At 39.6% G+C, this 24,324-nt stretch overlaps 1 protein-coding gene across 1 annotated transcript in view; it reads left to right on the top strand.

Moving 5' to 3' along the window:
- Positions 1-329: 329 nt before the first annotated feature.
- The window catches only part of LOC114644650 (short transient receptor potential channel 2-like), a 96,742-nt gene continuing 72,747 nt past the window's right edge, over positions 330-24,324 (top strand). The window contains exons 1-6 of the mRNA XM_051926153.1: positions 330-739; positions 15,588-15,726; positions 15,961-16,116; positions 20,178-20,332; positions 20,523-20,623; positions 22,879-23,060. Coding sequence (XP_051782113.1) covers positions 695-739; positions 15,588-15,726; positions 15,961-16,116; positions 20,178-20,332; positions 20,523-20,623; positions 22,879-23,060 — 778 coding nt within the window. The 5' untranslated portion in view covers positions 330-694. The remainder of the gene's footprint in view (positions 740-15,587; positions 15,727-15,960; positions 16,117-20,177; positions 20,333-20,522; positions 20,624-22,878; positions 23,061-24,324) is intronic.

Below are 24,324 nucleotides of genomic sequence, written 5' to 3'. Positions count from 1 at the left end.
TGCATTGTTCTATTACTTCGCCTTCCTCGCTTTGCACCCGCCTTTCTCTGTCGAAGATTACGGAACTCTTTTAAGCGCGAGTTAATGAGTATGCGTAATAGGTATTGTTCAATGAAACTACATTTCCCACAATAACTCACTAAGAGACGCGGACAAGTTATTGTATTTTAAATTTCTATTACTATTCTTTGCAGCCATTTGTCATTTTCTCAAGCTTAGTACTTTTCATTTATTATATATATAATTAATTTGAAACTTGTTTTTCTTATATGTTGTTGTGAAATATGGTCAAATGTGAAAGGTTAAAGGTTGGCGGGAGATTTTGTTTTACTCCATTGTAGCGTATCGTAGAATTAAGTGATGCCGATTTTCAAAGTGCAGGATTGAATTTACACTGATAATGTGTAAACGCTAGCATAAACAATTAATATTTTAATATATATGTTAAAGAAGAAAAAAGACAGCAGGACGAAATTAACGATTGAAAAAAAAAAAACGCATTGTTAAATACATACCGTACAGATTTAATAGTTAATTTAACACGGAACGATTTAGCACTGAAGATTCTGCCATGTTTGTTGTTTTTTTTTTTTTGTGTGTTTCTTTAAATAATAAAAGCCAACTGAGGATGTTACATATGTAAACCAGCTCCAGTTTGCCTAGGCTCAGGAAGAAACTTTAATCTTGAAGAAGTATGGCTCCGATTAAAATTAAACATGTAGTATCTTTCAGTTCGCAGGTAAGTCACGATTCATTAAGACCTAATGATCATATATCTACTTCAGACGTCTGCTGTTATGGCATTGCTATAAAAATATTTTTTTAATCATGTAATTACAGTACATACTTTATGTGCGACTTAGATTCTCGTTTGTTGAACAATGTAATGCAGATTTGAAATAACCAGCGTTTTATTTGTCGTTTAATTGCAAAACATATGTATGTGCATCTGTGTGTTTGTGAAATATTAAGTGACTATTAAGTCCTTCGTTGTAAATTTGGCCGCGAATGGCAACTTATCACTAAATGGCATTTTGAGAGTTTTGTGGGTGGCCGTTGGCTTAAAGTAAAGGTCACACAGACGTATCGTGTGTGTGTATGTATGTATGTATATATATATATATATATATATATATATAAAATACTGTATATAACATATATATATATATACACACACACACACCCAATAATATGGTAGTAATTTTAAAAGGTTCATTTGTTCTTGTGGAAGTATTACTAACGGACAACTATGCTGGACTGTTAATCAGAGTTTCATATCAGAAAATGAGAAACGTGATTCCACATTTTCAGAACATGAAAGCATACTTCACCAACCTCTTTGCTTTTCATTTCTTGTGCATTTTTATCGTTAAGAACAGGCAATCCACCTGAAGGTAAGCATGTTTGGGCTTGGCCAGTACTTAGATGGGAGACCAAAAAACACTTGGGTTGCTTGTGGAAGAGGTGTTGGTGAGGCCATCAGGGGGCACCACTGTAGTCTGTGTGGCTCAAGATGCCCCACTTCAGTGACAGTAATGCTGTGATGTAATAAATGGTGCTGTCCTGTGGATGAAATGTAAAATTGAGGTCCAGAGACTCTTTGTGTCATTAAAGATAACTGGGCATCCTTCGAAAAGAGTAGGGTGTTTTCCGGCTAATATTGGCCACTACAGCCTGGTCATTCTGCCCCCTAATCATTAAAGTGAGAGAGGATAAATTTAGTATAATGATGTATAGAGGTATTAAAGCAAATCTGTTCTTAGTGAAATAGGTGGCTTATGGATATACAGTAAGAGACATTGTACAGTCTCCCTTTTATTTATCACAGTTTTTTCTTAAGTACATTGCCTTGTGAAAGCATTCATCCCCCTTAGGTGTTTGTCCTGTTTTATAACTTTAAAATGGATTTTTGGGGGGTTAGTACCATTTCATTTACACAGCTTGCCTATCAGTTTGAAGGTGAAACTTTTTTTTTTTTTTTGGCAACATAAACAATAATTCATGAAAAAAAATTGAGTGTGCATAGACATTCATGGCGGCACGGTGGCGCAGTGGGTAGCGCTGCTGCCTCGCAGTTGGGACACCTGGGGACCTGGGTTCGCTTCCTGGGTCCTCCCTGCGTGGAGTTTGCATGTTCTCCCCGTGTCCGCGTGGGTTTTTTCTGGGCGCTCCGGTTTCCTCCCACATTCCAAAGTCATGCACGTTAGGTGGATTGGCGATTCTAAATTGGCCCTAGTGTGTGCTTGGTGTGTTTGTGTGTGTCCTGCGGTGGGTTGGCACCCTGCCCGGGATTGGTTCCTGCCTTGTGCCCTGTGTTGGCTGGGATTGGCTCCAGCAGATCCCCATGACCCTGTGTTTGGATTCAGCGGGTTGGAAAATGGATGGATGGATAGATATTTATTCCCCAAATTCAATACTTTGTTGAGCCATGTTTTGGTGTAATCACAGATGCAAGTCTCTTGGGGAATTTCTATGTTACCTTAGCAAATCTAGCCACTGGGATTTTCGGCCATTCTTCAAGGCAAAACTGCTCCAACTCCTTCAAGTTAGATGGGCTGCATTGGTGTACAGCAATCTTCAAGTCATGCCACAGAGTTGGATTGTGGTCTAGGCTTTGACTAGGCCATTCCAAGAGATTTAAATGTTTAAATCTTTAGCATGTTTATATTCACCGTCCTGCTGGACGGTGAACCTTGATCCCAGTCTCAAATCTCTGGCAGACAAAAACATATTTTCCTAAAGAATTGCTATCCATCTTTTCTGCAATTCTAACCCATTTTCCTGTTCCTGTTGATAAAAAAAAAACATCCCCACAGCATGATGCTGCCATCACTATGTGTCACCCTGGGAATGGCGTTCTTTAGGTGATGGGAAGTGTTGGGTTTATTCCACACATGCAGCTTCCTATGATGGCCAAAAAGTTCAGTTTTAGTCTCATCTGATCAGAGAACTTTCTTCCATGTGATTGGAAAGTCTGCCACATGGTGCTGGGCAAAGTCCAAATGTGTTTTCTTAATTTTTTCTTTAAGAAATGTCTTCTTTTCTTGCCACTCTTCCATAATTCCCAAATTCCCCATGTGTGGAGTATATAGCATAAAGTGTAGCTGTGGACAGATACTCCCATCTCCACTGTGGATCTTTGCAGCTCATTCATTGTTATCCTAGGTGCCTTTGCATCTCTGATCAATGCCCTCCTTACCCGGTCTTTGAGTTTTGGTGGGCGGCCTTCTCATCAGGTTTGTACTGGTGCCATATTCTTTCCAGTTTGTTATGGTGAATTTAATTATGTTTCACGGGATATTCAAAGTTTGGGATTTTTTTATAACCCAACCCTGATCTCTATTTCTCTACAACTTTGTCTCTGACCTGTTTGGAGCTCTCCTTGGTGGTCTTGTTCTTTGCTTAGTGGTGTTGCATAGTTGGGGGCCCGTCAGAACAGGTTTGTTTATACAGACATAATGTGACAGATCATTGGTCACTTTGATTGCACACAGGTGGACCTTTATCAACCAATTATGTGACTTCTGAAGTTGTGGTTGGACCAAATGTTATTTAGGGGTTTCATAGTAAAGGGGCTGGAGGTGGGGCTCAATGGCGAGCGCCTGGTGGCCGGGCTTGCACCCATGGGGCTTGGCCGGGCACAGCCCGAAGAGGCAATGTGGGTCCCCCTTCCCATGGGCTCACCACCTATGGGAGGGGCCAAGGAGGTCGGGTGCAGTGTGAGTTGGGTGGTGGCCGAAGGCGGGGACCTTGGCGGTCTGATCCTCAGCTACAGAAGCTGGCTCTTGGGACATGGAATGTCACCTCTCTGAAGGTGAAGGAGCCTGAGCTAGTGCGCGAGGTTGAGAGGTTCCGGCTACATATAGTCGGGCTCACCTCGAGACACAGCTTGGACTCAGGAACCAATGTCCTTGAGAGGGGCTGGACTCTCTACCACTCTGGAGTTGCCCCTGGTGAGAGGCTCCGAGCAGGTGTGGGCATACTTATTGCCCCCCGACTTGGAGCCTGTACATTGGGGTTTACCCCAGTGGACGAGAGGGTAGCCTCCCTCTGCCTTTGGGTGGGGGGACGGGTCCTAACTGTTTGTGCGTATGCACCGAACAGTAGTTCGGAGTATCCACCCTTTTTGGAGTCCCTGGAGGGGGTGCTAAAGGGCATACCTTCTGTGGACTCCCTCGTACTGCTGGGAGATTTCAATGCTCACGTGGGCAATGACAGTGAGACCTGGAAGGGCGTGATTGGGAGGAATGGCCCCCCCGATCTGAACCTGAGTGGTGTTTTGTTTTTGGACTTCTGTGCTCGTCACGGATTGTCCATAACGAACACCATGTTCAAGCATAGGGGTGTTCATATGTGCATTTGGCACCAGGACACCCTAGGTCTCGGTTCAATGATCGACTTTGTGGTCGTGTCGTCGGACTTGCAGCCACATGTCTTGGACACTCGGGTGAAGAGAGGGGCGGAACTGTCAACTGATCACCACCTGGTGGTGAGTTGGCTTCGATGGTGGAGGAGGATGCTGGAGTTTGGGGAGGCCATGGAGAACGACTTTCGGACGACTTCGAGGAGATTCTGGTCCGGCGTCTCAGGAGGGGGAAGCAGTGCAGTGTCAACACTGTGTATGATGGGGATGGTGCGCTGCTGACCTCAACTTGGAACGTTGTGGGTCGGTGGGGGGAGTACTTCGAAGACCTCCTCAATCCCACTAACATGCCTTCCAATGAGGAAGCAGAGCCTGGGGACTCAGAGGTGGGCTCCCCCATCTCTGGGACTGAGGTCACCGAGGTGGTCAAAAAACTCCTTTGTGGCAGGGCCCCGGGGGTGGATGAGATACGCCCGGAGTTCCTCAAGGCTCTGGATGTTGGTGGGCTGTCTTGGTTGACACGTCTCTGCAACATCGCATGGACATCAGGGACAGTGCCTCTGGGTTGGCAGACTGGGGGGTGGTCCCCCTATTTAAGAAGGGGGACGGGTGGGTGTGTTCCAACTACAGAGGGATCACACTCCTCAGCCTCCCTGGAAAAGTCTATTCGGGGGTTCTGGAGAGGAGGGTCCGTCGGATAGTCGAACCTCAGATTCAGGAGGAACAGTGTGGTTTTTGTCCTGGTCGCGGAACAGTGGACCAGCTCTACACCCTTAGCAGAGTCCTGGAGGGTGCATGGGAGTTTGCCCAACCAGTCTACATGTGTTTTGTGGACTTGGAAAAGGTGTTCGACCGTGTCCCTCGGGGAATCCTGTGGGGGGGTGCTCTGGGAGTATGGGGTACCAGACCCCCTGATAAGGGCTGTTCGGTCCCTGTACAACTGGTGTCAGAGCTTGGTCCGCATTGCCGGCAGTAAGTCGAACCCGTTTCCAGTGAGAGCTGGACTCCGCCAGGGCTGCGCTTTGTCACCAATTCTGTTCATAACTTTTATGGACAGAATTTCTAGGTGCAGCCAAGGTGTTGAGGGGGTCCGGTTTGTTGGACTCAGGATTGGGTCACTGATTTTTACAGATGATGTTGTCGTCCTGTTTGCTTCATCAGGCCGTGATCTTCAGCTCTCTCTGGATCGGTTCGCAGCTGAGTGTGAAGCGGGTGGGATGGGAATCGGCACCTCCAAATCCGAGACCATTTGTCCTCAGCCGGAAAAGGGTGGAGTGCCCTCTCAGGGTTGGGAGCGAGATCCTGCCTCAAGTGGAGGAGTTCAAGTATCTCTGGGTAATTGTTCACGAGTGAGGGAAGAATGGAGCGTGAGATCGACAGGCGGATCGGTGCGGCGTCTGCAGTGATGCGGGCTCTGCATCGGTCTGTCGTGGTGAAAAAGGAGCTGAGCCATAAGGCAAAGCTCTCAATTTACCAGTCGATCTATGTTCCTACCCTCACCTATGATCTTGAGCTATGGGTAGTGACCGGAAGAACGAGATCCCGAATACAAGCGGCTGAAATGAGTTTCCTCCGCAGGGTGTCTGGGCTCTCCCTTAAAGATAGGGTGAGAAGCTCAGTCATCCGGGAGGGGTTCAGAGTAGAGCCGCTGCTCCTCTGTATCGAGAGTAGTCAGATGAGGTGGCTCGGGCATCTGATCAGAATGCCTCCTGGACGCCTCCCTGGTGAGGTGTTCCGGGCACGTCCAACCGGGAGGAGGACCCGGGGAAGACCCAGGACACGCTGGAGGGACTGTCTCACGGCTGGCCTGGGAACGCCTTGGAATTCTCCCGGAAGAGCTAGAAGAAGTGGCTGGAGAGAGGGAAGTCTGGGCATCTCTGCTCAAGTGCTGCCCCTGTGACCCGACCTCGAATAAGCGGAAGAGGATGGATGGATAGTAAAGGGGATGAATACATATGCAGTCACAATGTTTCAGTTTTTATGTTTTGTTTTTTTAAATATACTGTATATACAAGGTATTTTATTTTCATTCCACTTCTGTAATTTGGACTATATTGTTAAGCCCATTGCATAGAATCCAAATGAAAATCCATTTTAATTACGCATTGTAATGCAACAAAACAGGACAAACACAGGGTGGTGAATACTTTCACAAACCCTTCCCTGTTGTAACAGATAACTCAATAATGGCACACTTCTAACTAAAGTGAGTGATCTTAATATCTAGTACTTGCTTCAAGGGGAATGTATATAAGTGTGTGTGTGTGTGTTATTTGTTTATATACAGTGGGGGAAATAATATTTGATCCCCAGGTGAATTTGTAAGTTTGCTCACTTACAAAGAAATGAACAGTCTCTAATCTTTGTGGTAGTTTCATTTTAATGGAGAAAGACAGAATATCAACCAAAAATCCAGAAACAACACATTACACAATTCATGAAAGTTATGAATTGATTTGCATGTCATTGAGTGAAATAAGTATTTGATCCCCTACAACCAAGTCAGAATTCTGGCTCCCACAGATTCCCTGTGTGCTCATGTGGATCACAGATTACAATTTGTCAATCAATCAATCAATCAATCAATTACAGATACTCCTGATCTCAACTCGTTGTGTATAAAGCACACCTGTCCACAGAATCAATTTCTTATATTCCAACCACTCCACCACCATGGGCAAGACCAAAGAGCTGTCGAAGGATGTCGGGGACAACACTGCAGATCTGCACAAGGCTGGACTGAGCTACAAGACCATCAGCAAGAAGCTTGGTGAGAAGGTGACAAATGTTGGTGTGATTATTCGGAATTGGAAGAAATATAAAATGACCATCAATCACCCTCGGTATGGAGCTCCATGGAAGATCTTGCCTAATGGGGTGAGAATGATCATGAGAAAGGTGAGGGAGCACCCCAAACTACACGGGAGGAGCTAGTTAATGATCTGAAGGCAGTTGGGACCACATTCGCCAAGCGCACCATTGGTAACACACTATGCCATAATGGATGGAAATCTTGCAGCGTCTGCAAGGTCCCCCTGCTTAAGAGTGAACATCTAATTGATTCAGAGAAGGCTTGGGAGAAAGTGCTGTGATCAGATGAAACCAAAATCAAGCAATTTGGCATCAGCTCGACTCGCCGTGTTTGGAGGAAGAGAAATTCAGAGTATGACCCAAAGAACACCATCACTACAGTCAAGCACAGAGGTCAAAACATTATGCTTTGGGGCTGTTTTTCTGCTCAGGGTACATAATGACTTTACTGCATTGAGGGGCCATGTACCATAAAATCTTGGACGAGAACCACCTTCCCTCAGCCAGAACATTGAAGATGGGTCTTCCAGCATGACAATGACCCAAAACCTACCCCCAAGGCAGCAAAGAAGTGGCTAAAGAAGAAGCACATTAAGGTCATGGAGTGGCCTAGCCAGTCTCCAGACCTAAATCCTATAGAAAATCAGTGGAGCCAAGAAACCTAAAGGATTTAGAGAGTTTCTGTAAAGAGGAGTGGGCCAAAATCCTTCCTGAGATGTTTGCAAACCTGGGGGGTATTTTCCGTACGTTGCTTAAATCATCCGAGATCAGATGCCTCATCTTGGATGAGTTAATGCTGGTGAAATTCATCCAGATAAGTCGGTTTTTCAAATGCAGCCGTGTAGTAGATTAGTCGAGCTGGATCTAATCATCCAAGATGAATGCGCGCGCTCATGCTGATTGAAAAGCCCATATATATTGAGTCTAGAAAACATGATCAGCAAGTCTTTGATAGGCTGTAACAAAATGACGAAAGAACGGGTGCATTTTTTTTTTTTTTTTTTTTTTCTTCTCTCACACAAGCGGAGCAAGACCTTTTATTCGAAGGACATGAAGAATTTCAATGTTTAATATGCACAAGGGGTAACACTGCAAAAGCAGCCCAAACCAGAAAAGACGGCTGGCAAAAAGTGGCCGACAAATTAAACGCGTGTGCATTGTACTTACTGAAATGTCAGATTATTATTTAATATGTCATAATTCCAGATCAAACGTGAGCACAAGGAGAACATGGAAACAGTTTAAAGTGAAGTACAAGAATATACTTCAAACTGGTAAATATCGGTATATAACTATTTAAAGAATTGTTGACATAAAGAATCATATATAATGTAAAGAACATTAATTTTAAAGCTAATAAGAAGGCAGACAAGCAAAAAACAGGTGGAGGTCCACGCGGTCCAGACCTAACCCCTGCAGAAGAGTTGGCTCTCCAGCAAAATGCCCATCGCCCTGTTTCTGAGAGCATTCCAGGGGGAAGCTCCTCTTCAGAACCAGTGGCAGGATGCAGTGGTCACTTCATTTCAGATAAAGGATGGCCAGTGCATATATTTTTCCTCAATGTGTGCCATAGGTAGGTTCCATATAGCCCTCTTTTTTGGGTCAGTTGCAGGGAATGTCATATCCCTAGAACCTGTGTCTGACCAACGAGATATTGACAAAGGTCAAATATTTGATGAAGACACTTTGTACCTCTCCTCCCGATGAATAATCAGACATTTTCCAAATAATGTTTGATCAAACTCCACTGTGATCAGTCCCATGTGCCCCAATCACATTTGGAAATCCTGGGTAATAAGAATGTTAGGCTGATTGTGAGATTCTTTATGGAACTGTGGGTGTTTTTGCCTGTGTATTCCCCATACCTGCAATGGCATGAAATGCCTCTTTTATTGTCTGCAGACACAGGTGTCCAGGAAACACTATGAAAACCCGAAGGAAATATTTCAGAGCCAAACAAACTTTACAAATTGCCTGGCAAACTGCACTTTTAGATAGATTTTCCGCATCGCCTACAGTATATAAAAAAAGTGCCACTTGCAAAAAACCTCAAAGCAATGCATACTGTCTGTGTGGTTGTGAGAGCCCGACTTCGAATATAAGGTCCTAATACATTTTTGAGGTACAATATTCCCCCTTGGCTAAAGCGGTATCTTTTGAAAAGAATTTCCTCCGGGAGCAATAAAGGATTTTGCCGATTGCGCAAACCCCTCTCTATATGACATTCTTCTCTTATAATTTGCGTACCGATATCAATTGGTCGCTCATTCATGAACAGTGAAGTCATGACTGAATGAATTCCATGCACGGACACTGATTAAGTGTGTGAGCTAATCCTTGTTTACATAGAACAAACCTGCTCCGAGCAGGTTTGAGGATTAGGATGTGTTTCTATGACCACGCTTCCAGCAAGAGTTTTGAAAAACCGACAGATCCAGGATCGGGCCAAATCATCAACAATTACATCCGGCTAAACGAGTAATCCACGTACGAAAAATACCCCCCTGGTGACCAACTACAAGAAACATCTTGCCGCTGTGTTTGCCAATAAGAGTTTCCCAACCAAGTACTGAGTCATGTTTTGCTTGGGTATCAAATACTTATTTCTCTCAATGACATGCAGATCAATTTATAACTTTTATGTAATGTTTTTTTTTTTATGTATTTATGGCTGATATTCTGACTCTTTCCATTAAATTGAAACTACCATAAAATTAGACTGTTCATTTCTTTGTAAGTGAGCAAACTTACAAATTCAGCAGGCAATCAAATAATTTCCCCCACTGTGTGTGTGTGTGTGTGTGTGTGTATGTATGTGTATATGTATGTATATATATATATAATATAATATCCATCCATCCATCCATTTTCTAACCCGCTGAATCCAAACACAGGGTCACGGGGGTCTGCTGGAGCCAATCCCAGCCAACACAGGGCACAAGGCAGGAACCAATCCCAGGCAGGGTGCCAACCCACCGCAATAATATAAAATATACACACACTTTTTTTTTTTTTTTTTTAAACTCACACTAGTGTTGGATCTGTACCAAAATTTTGACTTCGGAATTGATATCAGCTTTTAAACCTTAGGACCTATACCAATTCAGTTCTGAAACGAATAATGCCTAAATGCAAAACTCTTACTTCACCTTCACAGGAGCGTGAAAAGCTGTCTCTTTATGTAAATTCCAACATGCTGGCACTGTGCTGTTTTAAAATGTGGGTTTTTCTGTACTTTTCCAGTACTGTGCAATCCTAATACACACACATTAGATTTATACCCCATCACATTCTGCACGTTTTATTGTATAGCATCCTAATTTTAAATTTGATCAGTGTTCCATTTTTGCACTTTAGTCAACACTCTTATAATGACAAATTGAAAACATGTTTCTACAATGGTTTACAAATGTATTAAAAATCAAAAACTGAAACCTCTCATTTATCTCTCTATTATAATAAAAAAATCTTGGGTCGATACGTGATCTTCTCGGAAGACACTTTGACATCCCGCGAGAGACAAGGCAGTGAGACAAAAGGACAGCTGCTGTACAGGCTTTTAAATGATCGACGTGCAGCACGACAAGCAGAACACGCAGCTCTGCAGCAGCAGCAGAAAGCCAGCAGCTGATCCGTTTGCATCTCCTTAGCATGTGTTCAGCGCCCCCCCCCCCCCCCTTCACAATTCGAGTGGCAGAGACATGAAGTGGTGAAATGGCAACCCGGGGGGTGTGGGCGAGTGAAGCGAGCAGGGGGCAAAGCCCCCTAGTATTGCATACATTCAGTGCATTAGCTGTGGTGCTCAGTTGTGATGAAGTGTGTTAGGTTTGCTTTAATTGTTCTTAAAATGTGTCTAAAAGTGTATTGGAGTCCACCTGTGGCAATCTGAATTGACTGGACATCATTTAGAAAGGTACCCACCTGTGTTTATAAGGTCCCACAATTCACACTGCATGTCAGTACAAAAACCAAGCCATGAAGTCCAAGGAACTCTCTGTAGACCTCTGCTCTGATTAAAATTTTCAATGTTCCCACTAGGGGTGGGCGGTATGACCAAAATTTTATATCACGGTATTTTTCTAAATTATCCCGGTTTCACGGTATTCAGCGGTATTTTTTCCCCCATGCATGAGTGGATGTTTAACCACATTTTCCACTGCAATTACTGGCTAAGAATAACCTATTCCACTGTCAAGAGTATTGTACATTGTACAAAAAAAAACATTTTAATGTGCACACAAGTATTCATACAGTTTTGCATTGCCCCATAAAGTGATAGTTTTCAAGGGGGTGGCACTAATGGAGAAGGTATCACATTGCATGACAGATGCAGTCAAAATATAGAACCTTTTTATTGAACAAATTTTGCAAAAACAAACTAATTTTGACAACATATTTTCAACCATACAAAGAGGCATTTAGACTTAGTAAAATATCCAGAAGTGCTTGTCAAAAATTGTATTGCACCGAATATCTCTTAGAAAAGGAATAAATAGTAAATATTTTTTGTAAACCAACTACACTTTCCGTTAATGTTAACAATCTCTGTCCACTGACACGTTAAAGTGACTTTTTAAACAACTTTATCATCATTAAACTGCATAATATTTAAACTAATAAATAATAACAATAAAAATAATAGTATTATTATTGATAGTTGCACTATTACTTCAAGCCCAGGTGCATTACACAGTATTCACCAAATTAAAATAAAATACAAGTGCAACTTGGTGATGACATCTTTACCAGCTGAACCATCATTTAGGCAAACTGCATTAATATGGACCTTGCTTCAAGCTAAGCTATACTGGGAAGAAAAAAACAAACTATATGTCGAGAACAAAGTCAACATTTCTTCTTTATTCTCGCCGTTTATGTTGAGATTAAAGTCGACATTTCCACTTTATTCTCATAGTTTACTTCATAATTAAAGTAGAATGTCGTAAACTAAACTTCTTCCTAAAATCAATGTTTAATCAATTACTTAATTTACCCCGTCATAAATTAATGCAGCACATTAAATGCTTTGTGTTACGTTCCCCGACCCAGTGGTTAATCACTACGCTTCTTAAACTGACTTCCTCCGCACTAAGAGAAGACAGCAATCACCATACAGGATCCATTCACTTCATGATATTCCTGCTTTCTGAAAATTTAGAATGCTAAGATAAATACTTGATATCATTTTCATGATGAAATGCATTAAAGCAGGTATTACACATGCACGGTAGTGAGGTGGTAGTGCTGCTCCCTCGCAGTAAGGGGTCCCCAGGTGTATGTTCAGTGTAGAGAACTTTATGGCAGGTGTGACGAGGCTCCAAAAAACTGGATGTATGAATAGCTATCACACAGGTTTAACTTTAAATATTGTGTAAATGTTGGGTTTGTGATCTGCTGGTCGGAGACACGAACACAGAATTCAATGCATGTTCTTCTGAGCGGGCTATCTTTATTGCATGCATGCTGTCTCTATCTGACGTAGGCTACCAAAACCCCAGTTACTATCCTTCCTTTTTCTTTCACCACATAACCAATCACCACTCGATAAACGTCTTTGTGAAATTAAACTATTTATAAACTTAGCCCACGGAGTGTTCAGAACTTTAAAAATATCTTCGTTATACATGTTTAATTATGCCATCCATTCAGAGTTGCGCCCATCTCTGAACAAATCACTTAACACAAAGCATTTAATGTGCTATATAACTTATGACGGGGTTTGAGAAAATCTAGTAAATATTCATTTTATGATGAAGTTTAGCTTACGATGTTCTACTTTAATGACAAATTACGAGAATAAAGTCTGTAGTACTAGGGTGTTGTACCGTCAAAAGAATATATTCTCGTCATAAGCGTCAAGATTAAAGTGGAAATGTCGAGAATAAAGTCAAAATGTCGTCACACTATTACACAGTACCCAGGTACGTTACACTGTATTGAAAACAAGTACAACTTGGCTTGCAGTATTACCCAGTAGTATAGAAACAGTATTTACACATCTGACCTTTTAAAACTAAAGCATCTCCAGGCGACAGACGTGACTGCTTTTTTTTGGCTCTTTGGAGTTTGAATCCATCCGGAGACAAGGAAGAGTTGGACATCTAGCCAAACTGAGCAATTGTCAGGGCAAAAAGGGCCTTGGTCAGGGTGGTGACCAACAATGAAATGGTCTCTCTATCAGAGGAGTGAAATGGGAGAACCTGTTGAAAGGACAATTATATCCACAGTGCTCTATCAATCCAGGTTCTGATGGCAGGAAGTGGAAAGTGCAGGAAGGAGTGGTGGTGGCTGCAGCAGAGTCTCGGCATCAGCCTGGATCATCATCATTGGGCCTGCTCAACACCACATCACATTCAAGCTGATTTGGGAAGGCAGCTGAAGTTTCTTGCACACATAGAAACAATTTCACTAAGGCCAGATGTAGTTCTCTTTTCATTGTCCACAAAGGATATTATCCTTATCAAGCCGACAGTTCGCTGAGAGGACCACATTGTAGAGGAAAAAGAGCAAAAGTGAGCCAAGTACCAGGAGCTGGTGAAGCACTGCCGGAGGCAAGGTTGGTGGGCTCCATTGTAGCAATAGGAAAGCCATCAGGGCGAGCCTGGAAGCTGCTGAGAGTGCCCCCAAATTGTTGTATACCAGAATGGCTGATCCATTGGCAAATGCTGCTAGGAAAAAAGCTGGGGTTTGATCAACCTTCGCTGCGTTGCCTGGGCGAGGGTGTATGATGCTGAAGTACCCAATGCCCCATGGTAACATCACTGTTGATGTAGGGTGTATGATATAGCTCTGTGTTTTATAGTATATGTAGTATTAGTATTGTCATGTATACAGAGTGTGCAGGCAAGTAACTAATCAACAGTTAAGTACGGCAAGTCAGTGTTTATTTAAAAAAGTGAATAAGTGAAAAAAACTGTGCTCTAAGTATTATTCTCAGAGATACAAACCTTTAGTAGTTGACTTCATACAAGACCGAAAATGTACTGCCTCGGATAAGAAATAAGAAACTGTATACAGTACATCTAATGGCCAAGGTTAGTCAGTAAATCAATCATTTCTTGAAACAAAGAATCAGTCCAATTATTCTCATATCTTCACATATTTATAACCTGTGAGGTCAAATAAAGTTTACAGCACCTTTAAATAAATGAATCATTCTCTCCTTCTATGCATCAGGTGCTGGACACAGAAAAACCATGGCAGGCAAAGTAATGTCAAGTAACAAGTTTTACTGTATTTCCAAAAGCAGAGTGAAATTTTTACTTAAATGTCCAACCAATATGCAATGTGTCACCATTGTATGTCATCGTGAAAAACAAAAATGTATTAAGCTGTACATTAATATGATGTAATTAAGTTGAGAGTAGTTTAAGTCTCAAGTCTATTGCACTAATTTTTAAGCAGTCGCTGGTGTGCTTATTGGGTAAAGCAGCAGGAGAATGGCTCTGCTGTGTAAACTGCCTTTGCAAACACACTTTTCCTGGCGTCTGATTCACTTGCAGATGATTAAAAGATAAAAATATACAAGTTCAAGCGACTGCTGTCAAGGTAAAATTGAAATCTAATTTGCATTTGAAGTTGCACAGAACATTGCTCTATTTTAAGTTACAAGAATCTGCAAATTTGCCAGTGCTTTTCAATGGAAGATTTAAAAATTCCCAAGACTTTGTATAGCATGAGCATTTCAGGATACCACAGCAAAACTTAGACTGTCTTGATAAATTTCTTTGAAGAACAAGTGAGTTACTTTCAAGAAAATCTGTCTTTGAGGGGTGGTTGTTGTTTCATGTGGACAGATGGATGGACGGACAGACAGACAAACAGATATGGCTATTGCAATAGGTGTTTTGTGCATTATATGTGAACACACCAAAAAAGTTGTAAAGAAAACTGCAGAATTTTAAAGAAGGGCTGCTGTAAGTAATTTGAAAGGAATGTGGTGGCCACCGGGAAGAAGAACAAACCCTGCAAATGTAAAAAGAATCCACAACCTAAACAGCAAATGTACAGAAAAGTATGCAGAGAAAGTAATTTTCTTATTTTGCCCCTTTTCTCATTGAGAATAAAATGTGGACAACCTTTTCATTTTTTTTTTTCTTTTGTCAAGAATAGTAGTTATTTCATATTGAAATATTTAAATAGTGAATTGTCCATTTATGTTAAGGCAAAAAAAAAATATATATATATTTTTTTTTTTTTTTTTTAATCGCCTAGCCCTGAGTGTAGGTGTGGATGTAGGCACAAGGGTACCTTTCAATTGAAACACATTTTGCTGAAGTTTAACTCTTGTGTTGTGTGTAACAGAAAATTCACGTTTTCTGTATAAATTGATGTTTTATAATGCATTCATTTTACTGTCATTTAATTTAGGAAATATGAGTGAAAAGGTTACATCTGTGTGTTGTATTTTTAGGACCCTAAGTACTGTGTGGAAAACATTTTCTGTAGCGATGCCATGAGGCCCTGGCTTTGTTCTTCTAAGGACCACAGTGGTATATTAAAGGTTGATCTACAACTGGAGAAGGTCTCTGCTATTGGATATATAGATATAGGTAAGCAATGGAGAACATAATTTCATTACTGGTATGATCTTATGTATGCATGGTATGTTGTTGCCTCTTTGAATCCGCATGCTTTTTGAGTAATGTTTAAGTAGTCAATTTCTGTAATTTGTTTTTCATTTTTTGCTGTTGCGTCTAGTACCATGATACAGGTTAATGAGAGGAGAACACATCATTTTTGGAGATCCTGTAGATTAAATTTCAGTTTTCTTGTCTGGTTAACAGGGAATTGTGGGTCTGCCTTGATTCAAGTTGATGTTGGTCGTTCTTCGTGGCCACATGACGTACCATATGAGGCGCTACTGGCTACTGCAAGCTTGATGTCCCCTGTAGAATCCCGGCAGGGTATAAACCGAACAGGTGTACGTATGTTCAAATCAGGTGAGACTGTCAGTTTTTAGTGTATCATTATTGATTAATAGGATATTCTACTTCACCATAATTTCAGTTCTGTTTCTAAATAAACAATGTAAAGTGCTAGTCAATTAATCCCTTTTGTCATGAGTATGTTTCTTTATCAGGCAAAAATTTATCTACTAATGAGAATAATTGCCCATATATTTCATGTTATGTTATTGAAATACTTATTTGTTGATCCATGCACATTTTTAATACGTTGTTTATGATCAGTGTTAATGAATATAATTTGTATAAGTTAAACTGCCTGAGATAAACATAAAAAAATAATTGAAGTTATTTTTCTATAACATGAGTCAACACTTTAAGTTTATGTAAAACGGCATGCTAATTTCAGTTATTCTATGCAATTACAATTTAGCCTTGCATTGTTATCCCTTTAAGCCGAATATTTCATCAATTTGATTAATATTTGGCTGTGCACTGCAATGGGAAGGGGTTCGCTGGTAAGGACTCTGATGAAAAGGAAGAAAGGGCATCATAATGTTACAAAATAAAACACGCAAGGGAGTGAAACACACAGAGCATGGAAACTGCTGCTTTTCTGGACTTGTCACAACAGGTTTTGAACCCTGTCATGTGGAGTGGCTTGCCCATTTGCCCTCTGCTAAATATCACAAAGCAGTTCCTTTTCCACCTCCTGTCACTCTTTCATATAAACCTAGCCTCCTCTTCCTGCCGGTGATGTTTACCAAACTCTTCTCCTAACGCCATACCTAAACAACTCCTCCGGCAGTAGGTACCTATGAATCTACTCCGTCTAAATTCTAAACCAATCCCATAAACACTTTTGGGGACAGTGAACGACCTTATTTAGGTACAGGGAAACCTTGGGCCCACTGTAGTTCTTCAGGCCTTGGTCTCTCAAATTTTCTGGGATGCCTGCTTTCAAAAGGCAACACATTTCCTCTTGAGTTGCATTCTGTCAATTAATCAGCTGGAGAATTATAACTGGTTTTCTACCGGTCTGTGTGGACCTCATACTTTAAAAGGCTAATATGGTCTCTTTTCCTCCCATTTTTATTGGGGGGATTTTTGCCATTTAAAAGTTTCTCTTTAGACCTGCCTCATCCTGAGTGTAGTGATCAGCACCCTGGCCCATACTGTTGCCTCATCTCTAACATCCTAAAGGAAATCTCTTCTGAATATTTCATTTTGGGGTATCTACAACATGTGTAGAGCCTACTGCCATCTGAATGTCTCCCTTTTCCTATACTGACATGTAAAGGTGTATTCACATTAATACCAGTGAGGAGGATGATCTCAGTATAGGAATGTGTACTGGCCTGTGCCAGCATTAGATTATACTTTATTTGTCCCCAAGGGGAAATTTAAACATTTTACAGAAGTTCCAAAAGAAAACATTAAAAACAAACAGCAACCCAAACTGGATTGGATAACTGAGAGCTGCTATTGTCAATACAGGCTTGTAAGATGAGGTCAGACCTGCTCAGATTGTGCCACAGGTTTATATTTTAAAGTCATTAATATTTGGATAGAACAGTGTCCATGAAAGGAACAGGCCTAATAGGCCTTGAATTCTTTCTTTCTTTCTTTGAAGTCACCAGCATTAAGAACGATCCATCAAAAAGATGATGATACAGAGTGAATCATTTTTGTTGCCGAGTCAGCAAGGATGATGTAATTTACTGTCCTGGGCAGTAACATGGACATATTCAGTCTGTAATTCAGTGTCTGGATCACAGATTTAGTTTTATTTATACTGTGCTCCATTTTTTCTCACACATTCACAACAGTCCCCATTCCTCTGCTTTATCCACTCAGTCTGATGAAACCTGTCCAGTACAGTATTAAAATTGCGTCTGAAATAAAAGGTGTGTAAGCCTTTTCTCCGCAGTACTCCAATATCACAATATGCTATAACTCAATATGGGATGTAACAGTTCAAATAAAGTCAGTCCAGGTCTAGTCCCATTTACTAATTAAAATTACTATATTGCACCTTTCACATTATTGGGAATGGGCACGAGTAACTATATATTAAACCTTTTTTTAAACCTTGTTTATATAAAAAAAAAAAAAAAAAAGTCTTCGACTGAAAATAATACTTGGTGACTACATAATACAATAAAGATGAATTTTCCAGTAAATGCCTCTTAGCTTTGGTTATATACATTTGTGTGTAGGTGTGTGTATGTGAATGCATGTACTATATATAAATTTGAAGCATTTAATAATATAAAAAATCCTCATACATCAGGGTGGTGGTGTTGCAATGCTTGTGTTTTGAACACACCACTAGAAGTATGATTAATTATCAATAGCCCACCCTTGTCCCCAACTACCACCACCCTAATCTTACACAGTCTGTAATCAGCTTTAATTTTCTATAACAGTTTGCAATGCCAAGCTGTTCTTCCAGAAACTAAGCAAATTCCAGTGTTCCTTACTTTTCAGAGCAGGCTAGGCAGTGCAATCAGACTCTACCAGCTGACAAGGAATAATTAAATGCATAAAGAAACAAACTTGGCAGGGATAGAGAGCATTACATTTTAATAAATAAGCAAATTATAACATGCTAATGTGATGTAAGCCTTTATACCACCATTCTGCATTCTGATATGACTTGATTCTGTAAACAGCCAAAATCCATATGGGGTGTGTATATCTATTTCAATTCAAATTACCCATATGTGATCATATTTTAAAAGTCAGAATGAAATTTTGCTCCAGGAGTTAACTTGATTACATAATATTTGTGCATCATGTAAGATGTTAAAATGATCTTGGCCAATGAAACAAATTTTCAGTGCCACAGATGTTGAAACTTTCTTTGTCATTTGAAAACCGCTCAGCCACAGGGAGTTATCAAAGCAGCTAATAATAGTCACACCATTCTTGTCACTTGATGAGTATCCAGATTGGTTGAGGAAATCACAGTGCAAAATGTCAAGGCATACTGCTGCCCTTTTCTGACTCATTGTATTTAGCAAATGGGCACCTAAATTGTAGAAAACTTACATGCAGGGCCATGTTTACGCCTTACCTGAACTGTACATTCCACATAAGCAGAATGTGAATATAAATGCTCGGGCCATATCTTGACTGCGTATTATAAAAAACACAGACATCGCGTCAGTTTTCTTCACCAGTTCCAATATGGGCATCAAGACCTTATATTGTAAACGCAGCCTAAAGTAGCCTAAGTAATACAGAGACTTACTACTCACGTCAAAGTCCCCTTAACTCTTAAATTCACAAAGGGTAAGCTAAACTGTCAATGATGATGAAGTATAAGAAAATATATTTTCCTACTCCTCTCAATCACTTTGTCACACACAGGGAAAGGCTGCTTCAAGCATGTGAGCTGTATGTTGGAAAACACTGCTGTAGCTTCTGTGGGAAAAATATATATTTTCTTTATAGTAGCAATGTTGCAAGATTCATTAAGTCTTACTCTGTCCTCCTTTGATATAAACCACATCTGTCATTGGTACATGAATAGAAAGCAATCAGCTGTCCACTCTTATAAATTAAAGTGGATTGTTACAGTGTTACATAAGTTTCAATATATTTGTTATAATGCCTTGTGATATTTAAAGATAACACACCACCAAATTCAACTTAGATTTTTTTATTAACTAGGCTATTAAAACTTTTTTTTATTTTGAAAATTTAGTCTGGATCATGATTCCTTGTTGGTACATTTCTGTTTGAATTGTATGTGTTGTCGGGTAATGGATAACTTTAAATTAGCCCATTGTGAATATCTGTAGGTGTCTACAGCACAGCACTGTTTTCTGTAAAGAAGTGGAGTTATCTCTCTTTGTTAGTTTCTTCCTTGTGCTCATGGCTACTAGCATAAATGCCAGCTTCTAATACCTCTGTATAGGAAAAGGCAGGTTCTGAAAACTTTGGCACAGATGGAAAAACTGCATTACATCCACACAAGATTTAATTGTCATAGTTGTCTTATATAAAGATATGCATGAGAAAAATACAAATACTTTACTAATATATAACATTAAAGAAATAAAATATTGCTTGCTTCCTCACTCTTTAAGGAGATTTTCTAAGTCAAGCTCGTAATGAACTCTGGGACCGTGTGCGAGTGACCTGCAGCCAGCCTTTCAACAAACATACTCCGTTTGGCCTGTCTTTTCTAAGGATTCGCACTCCAGAAGATGAGAGTGAACATTCTGAGAGCACAGAGACTCAGGTATCGTACCTGTAGCATGAAGTTGTTTGCAGTACAGCTGACAATGGATTTAAGTTTAGGACTCTGCTGTTATTAAAGATTGTAATTTTTAGGGTGTTTTTGCCAAATATACATTACATTAAGGAAGCAGTTCTTCTAACATTCTGTTAATTAAACAAATGACTTAATTTGCAATCGATTCTTTTCACAGATTGTTCAAGAGAAAAGCAAGTCTAATGATATAAGAAAACAAGCCCAAGATTGGTTGTCAAGTCCTACTGTTCAAAAGATTTTTAACGGACAGATGCAGATGTAAGTGAAAAGGGTATTTTTTTCCCCACAGCTAGGGCTGCACTGTTAGTTGTATTTGGTTTGTCAGATCAAGTTTTCCCAGTCAGAAACTGCTCTAAGCAGCATGTGAGTGTTGTAACTCATAAGAAATGCATTCGCTAAGCCTGAGTGTATTGGGAAATCCAAGGGGCTCTCATCATATGACTATAGAAGCGACCAGGGTGAATGAATTTTTAGGATTCTGATCATAACATTGTCTTTTTAAAAAGTTAAAATTTCTTTCTCTCCTGTTTGCAGAGGCTTCCCGAAAAACTGGTAATTGTAGATATATTTAACCTAGATTGCCTGACATTTTTTTTTAACATCTTAGAAACCAAATGAAGAGAATTGTCTGTAATATGCACTTATTTTGTTTTCAGTAGCAATGATGTTGATCAAAAAAGAATACAGTGCAAACTGCTGGACCGCTGAATTCAAATACTTGTACAGCTTGTACAACCACATACTCTTCAAGGTTACATGAAAGCTAAGCAAACAGCACCAAGTCCTAGAAACGTTAGGTCTGTGACACAGAAAACCAATACCTGTTTACACCGTATCTAGCAGGCTATTGAAGCCAAATTCAGATAACTAAATCGTGAAGACTTTGGTTATCTAAAGACAAGAGCATGCGCTGATAAAGCACGATGCTGCACCCCCACATGACAAACCACCTCAAGATCCTAGATTAGGACCCGAGTGTGGCCATGCAACGGGTGACACCTCGGCACCACATTAGTTCAGATCGAATGGAGCTCTGTGAGGTTTTTTATGGTGACTGGAGTGCCAATTTAAAAGGCAAGGCTCTGATTTAACTCTGCCATCAATAATTGGACCAGACTCCTGAGCTTTGGTAATATGCCACGTGTAGCCATTGGTTGAATATGCTGTGATATTTATGGTAAACCTAAACACTGTATTGCATGGTGTCTTTGCAGTTGAAATATTGCCATATCTTACCCAGGACAACTCATTACCCGATATTGTGCAATGTAATTAGTGAATGTTAAAAGCTCGTATTTAGACAGTGATGGCCTTTTTTAATTTCATAGTGCTGTATGTATATTCTAGCACATTCAATAAATGATACCATGGTACCAGCATGCAAAAATATGTTACTATCTAAACAGCTCCTGAGTTTGCTATATACTAATATTACCTTTATTGTTGTTACATACCAGTAAAATGGAATTATTAGGCTGTGTTTAACTTGCATTACTGTTAAAATTTTATTCTGTGCTTTAATTTTACATACTTGTGCAACTTTTTTGTTTTCTTAATGCAGTAGAACCCAAATTAAACATTCCCATTCTCACAATTTGCATTTTTGAATGGTGAGTGGTGGTGATATGTGGTTTTTTAACCCCCCCCCCCCCCCCCAACTGAAATAAAATTTGTTTTGGGGTGGGGGAAAAAAATCTTGGTTTATAAACAATAATTTGTTTCAATTTTTCAATTAATCCCGCATTTACCAATTTCACATTAATATATATTTAATAGTGCTATTAATTTACATTAATAACAATTGCAATATTTATGGCAATATTCATCAGCTGTGCACAATTACCACAAAATTCCCCCCAATCTGTAATCAAAGCTAATGAAATTGTTAATAATCCTATGTAGTGAGAAGTCAAGGAAAATGACACCTTTTATTGGCTGACTAAAAAGACTGTAATATGCAAGCTTTCGTGACAACTCCGGTCCCTTCTTCAGGCAAGATATAATACCTAATCCTATGGTAACAGAACATATTTCTTGCTCTGCATACTCGCACCTTTATAGTTAGGAGTTTTTGTACATTCATTTCAAACAATATAGTTGTTCCATTGAAGAACATACAGTGTATAATGTATATCTTGTGTATAATATATGTATCTTTACTTTTACAGGCTTGAGAGCATTGTACTCCATTTGAAATTATTTTGTTTCTGTAAAGCCACTCTAATGTAGCCAATTACAAAACACAAATCAGATTGATTTTATGGAAAACTGTTATTCGCAGATTATTATTCTTTATTGGGTGGTTTACAAAGAAAATTGTCAAGGTGATTTACCAAAATGAAACCTAATACATAAAGGTCAAGGCCAGTTAGAAGTATTGTAAGCTTCAAGTAATGTGATTAGAAGTGTACAAAATAATGTTGGAATTTTGCAGCAATACATTAATTGTCATAATTGTGAAGTCAAAATATCTGAATGTTTAGACTACTAGGTTTTTCCTGTTTTCACTACAGGAAATGTTCTACAGAAGTAACTCAAACAAACTTGCTGAGCATGGATTCCACATCTAACTGTTGTATGAAAGATCTTGCCTTCCTGAGCCGAACAGCAAGGATGGTGCTTTCTGCTAGACAGTCTCAGTTACCTGACCGCAGAATGTCCGGCACGGAATCTTTTCACTGTGAAGACAGCAATGGTAAGTTATATTTAAAAAGAGTAAAAAGAAGTGCTTTAGAAATATAGAAACATTTCACTAGAACAGTGGTTAGTCTTCCTTCCTTACAGTCAAAGGAGTCTAGATTCTTAGCCTGCACATTCTCCCCATGCACATATTTTTTTTCAGGCCTGAAGAATGCAGTCTCTTCAAAAACCAAACAGATGAAAAACATTATGTAACTTTGGTTTCTTCTTTCCATCTAAGACTCCTCTTTAAAATCCAAGAAAAGATCCTGGGAGGGTGTTCCACGAAGTATGCTTAGCAAGTAAGTCTTGCTTAAATGGACAGGATGGGCTTATTTCAGCCACTTTCAGTTCCACCAAAGGGGATTAGGGTAAATCGTGCTTTGTAACTAAGGCACCTAGGCGTCAGTGAGGATTGGGCAGAGTATTACGGATTTAGAGTTCATGAAACTCCTGTTCGATTTAAAAGAAAATCACAGACAAAGGTTCCAAGGATTTTTAAGCATATCTAATGCTGCTGAATTCTTGTTGAAATTAATCATATAGGTTCTTTACAAAATGGTAAAATATCATAAGCTGAACTGTCCATTGAAAATACCAAGACTTAGTTCTATACAACCTTTACATTATGTAATTTGTCACCACAAATTTTTTTGTGAGAGAATATTTTATCATATTTAATGTTAATCCATTCCTAGTTACATTATCATTTAAATTAATCTGCTACAAAATGATAAAACATTGATATATTATCTGTTGAAAATGACAAGAATTATTAATACATTTCAATTATGTCATTTGTCCTTATTGTTTTTTTTTTTTTTTTTTTTGGCAAGTGGCAATACAAAAATTTGTAGTAATACAAAATAGGTTTTGGTGTGTTCCGTAATGTTAAAATCATCACAAAATGAATATCACCAATTCTAAGTCAGTAAGTCTCTTAACACTAAGTAGCAAAGATAAATATTCATAGTAATGTCCAAGAAAAAAAAATGGCTTATTTCAAGACCTTTTAGGATCAGTCATGATGTGCTGTGTTCCGTATAATCTCATTAAAGTGGAAACCTGCTTACTATATAGAGCTTTTAAACCACCAGCACAAATAATGGTTAAGACAAAAGCCCATTGTCATTTCTGATATACTGTATATTACAACAGTATTTTGTATGTATATTGTAATAGAGTAACAGATTCAATAATTCATTTGACCAGTTAGGTGTTTTATAGTAATCCATTTTTTCCAATGTTGATATATTATAATTTTTAATATTTTGTAATTG

Source organism: Erpetoichthys calabaricus, chromosome 4, assembly GCF_900747795.2.
Source record: "Erpetoichthys calabaricus chromosome 4, fErpCal1.3, whole genome shotgun sequence".
NCBI lineage: Eukaryota > Metazoa > Chordata > Cladistia > Polypteriformes > Polypteridae > Erpetoichthys > Erpetoichthys calabaricus.
The sequence above is the reverse complement of the archived record's forward strand: the minus strand, read 5'-3'. Positions and strand labels throughout refer to the sequence as shown.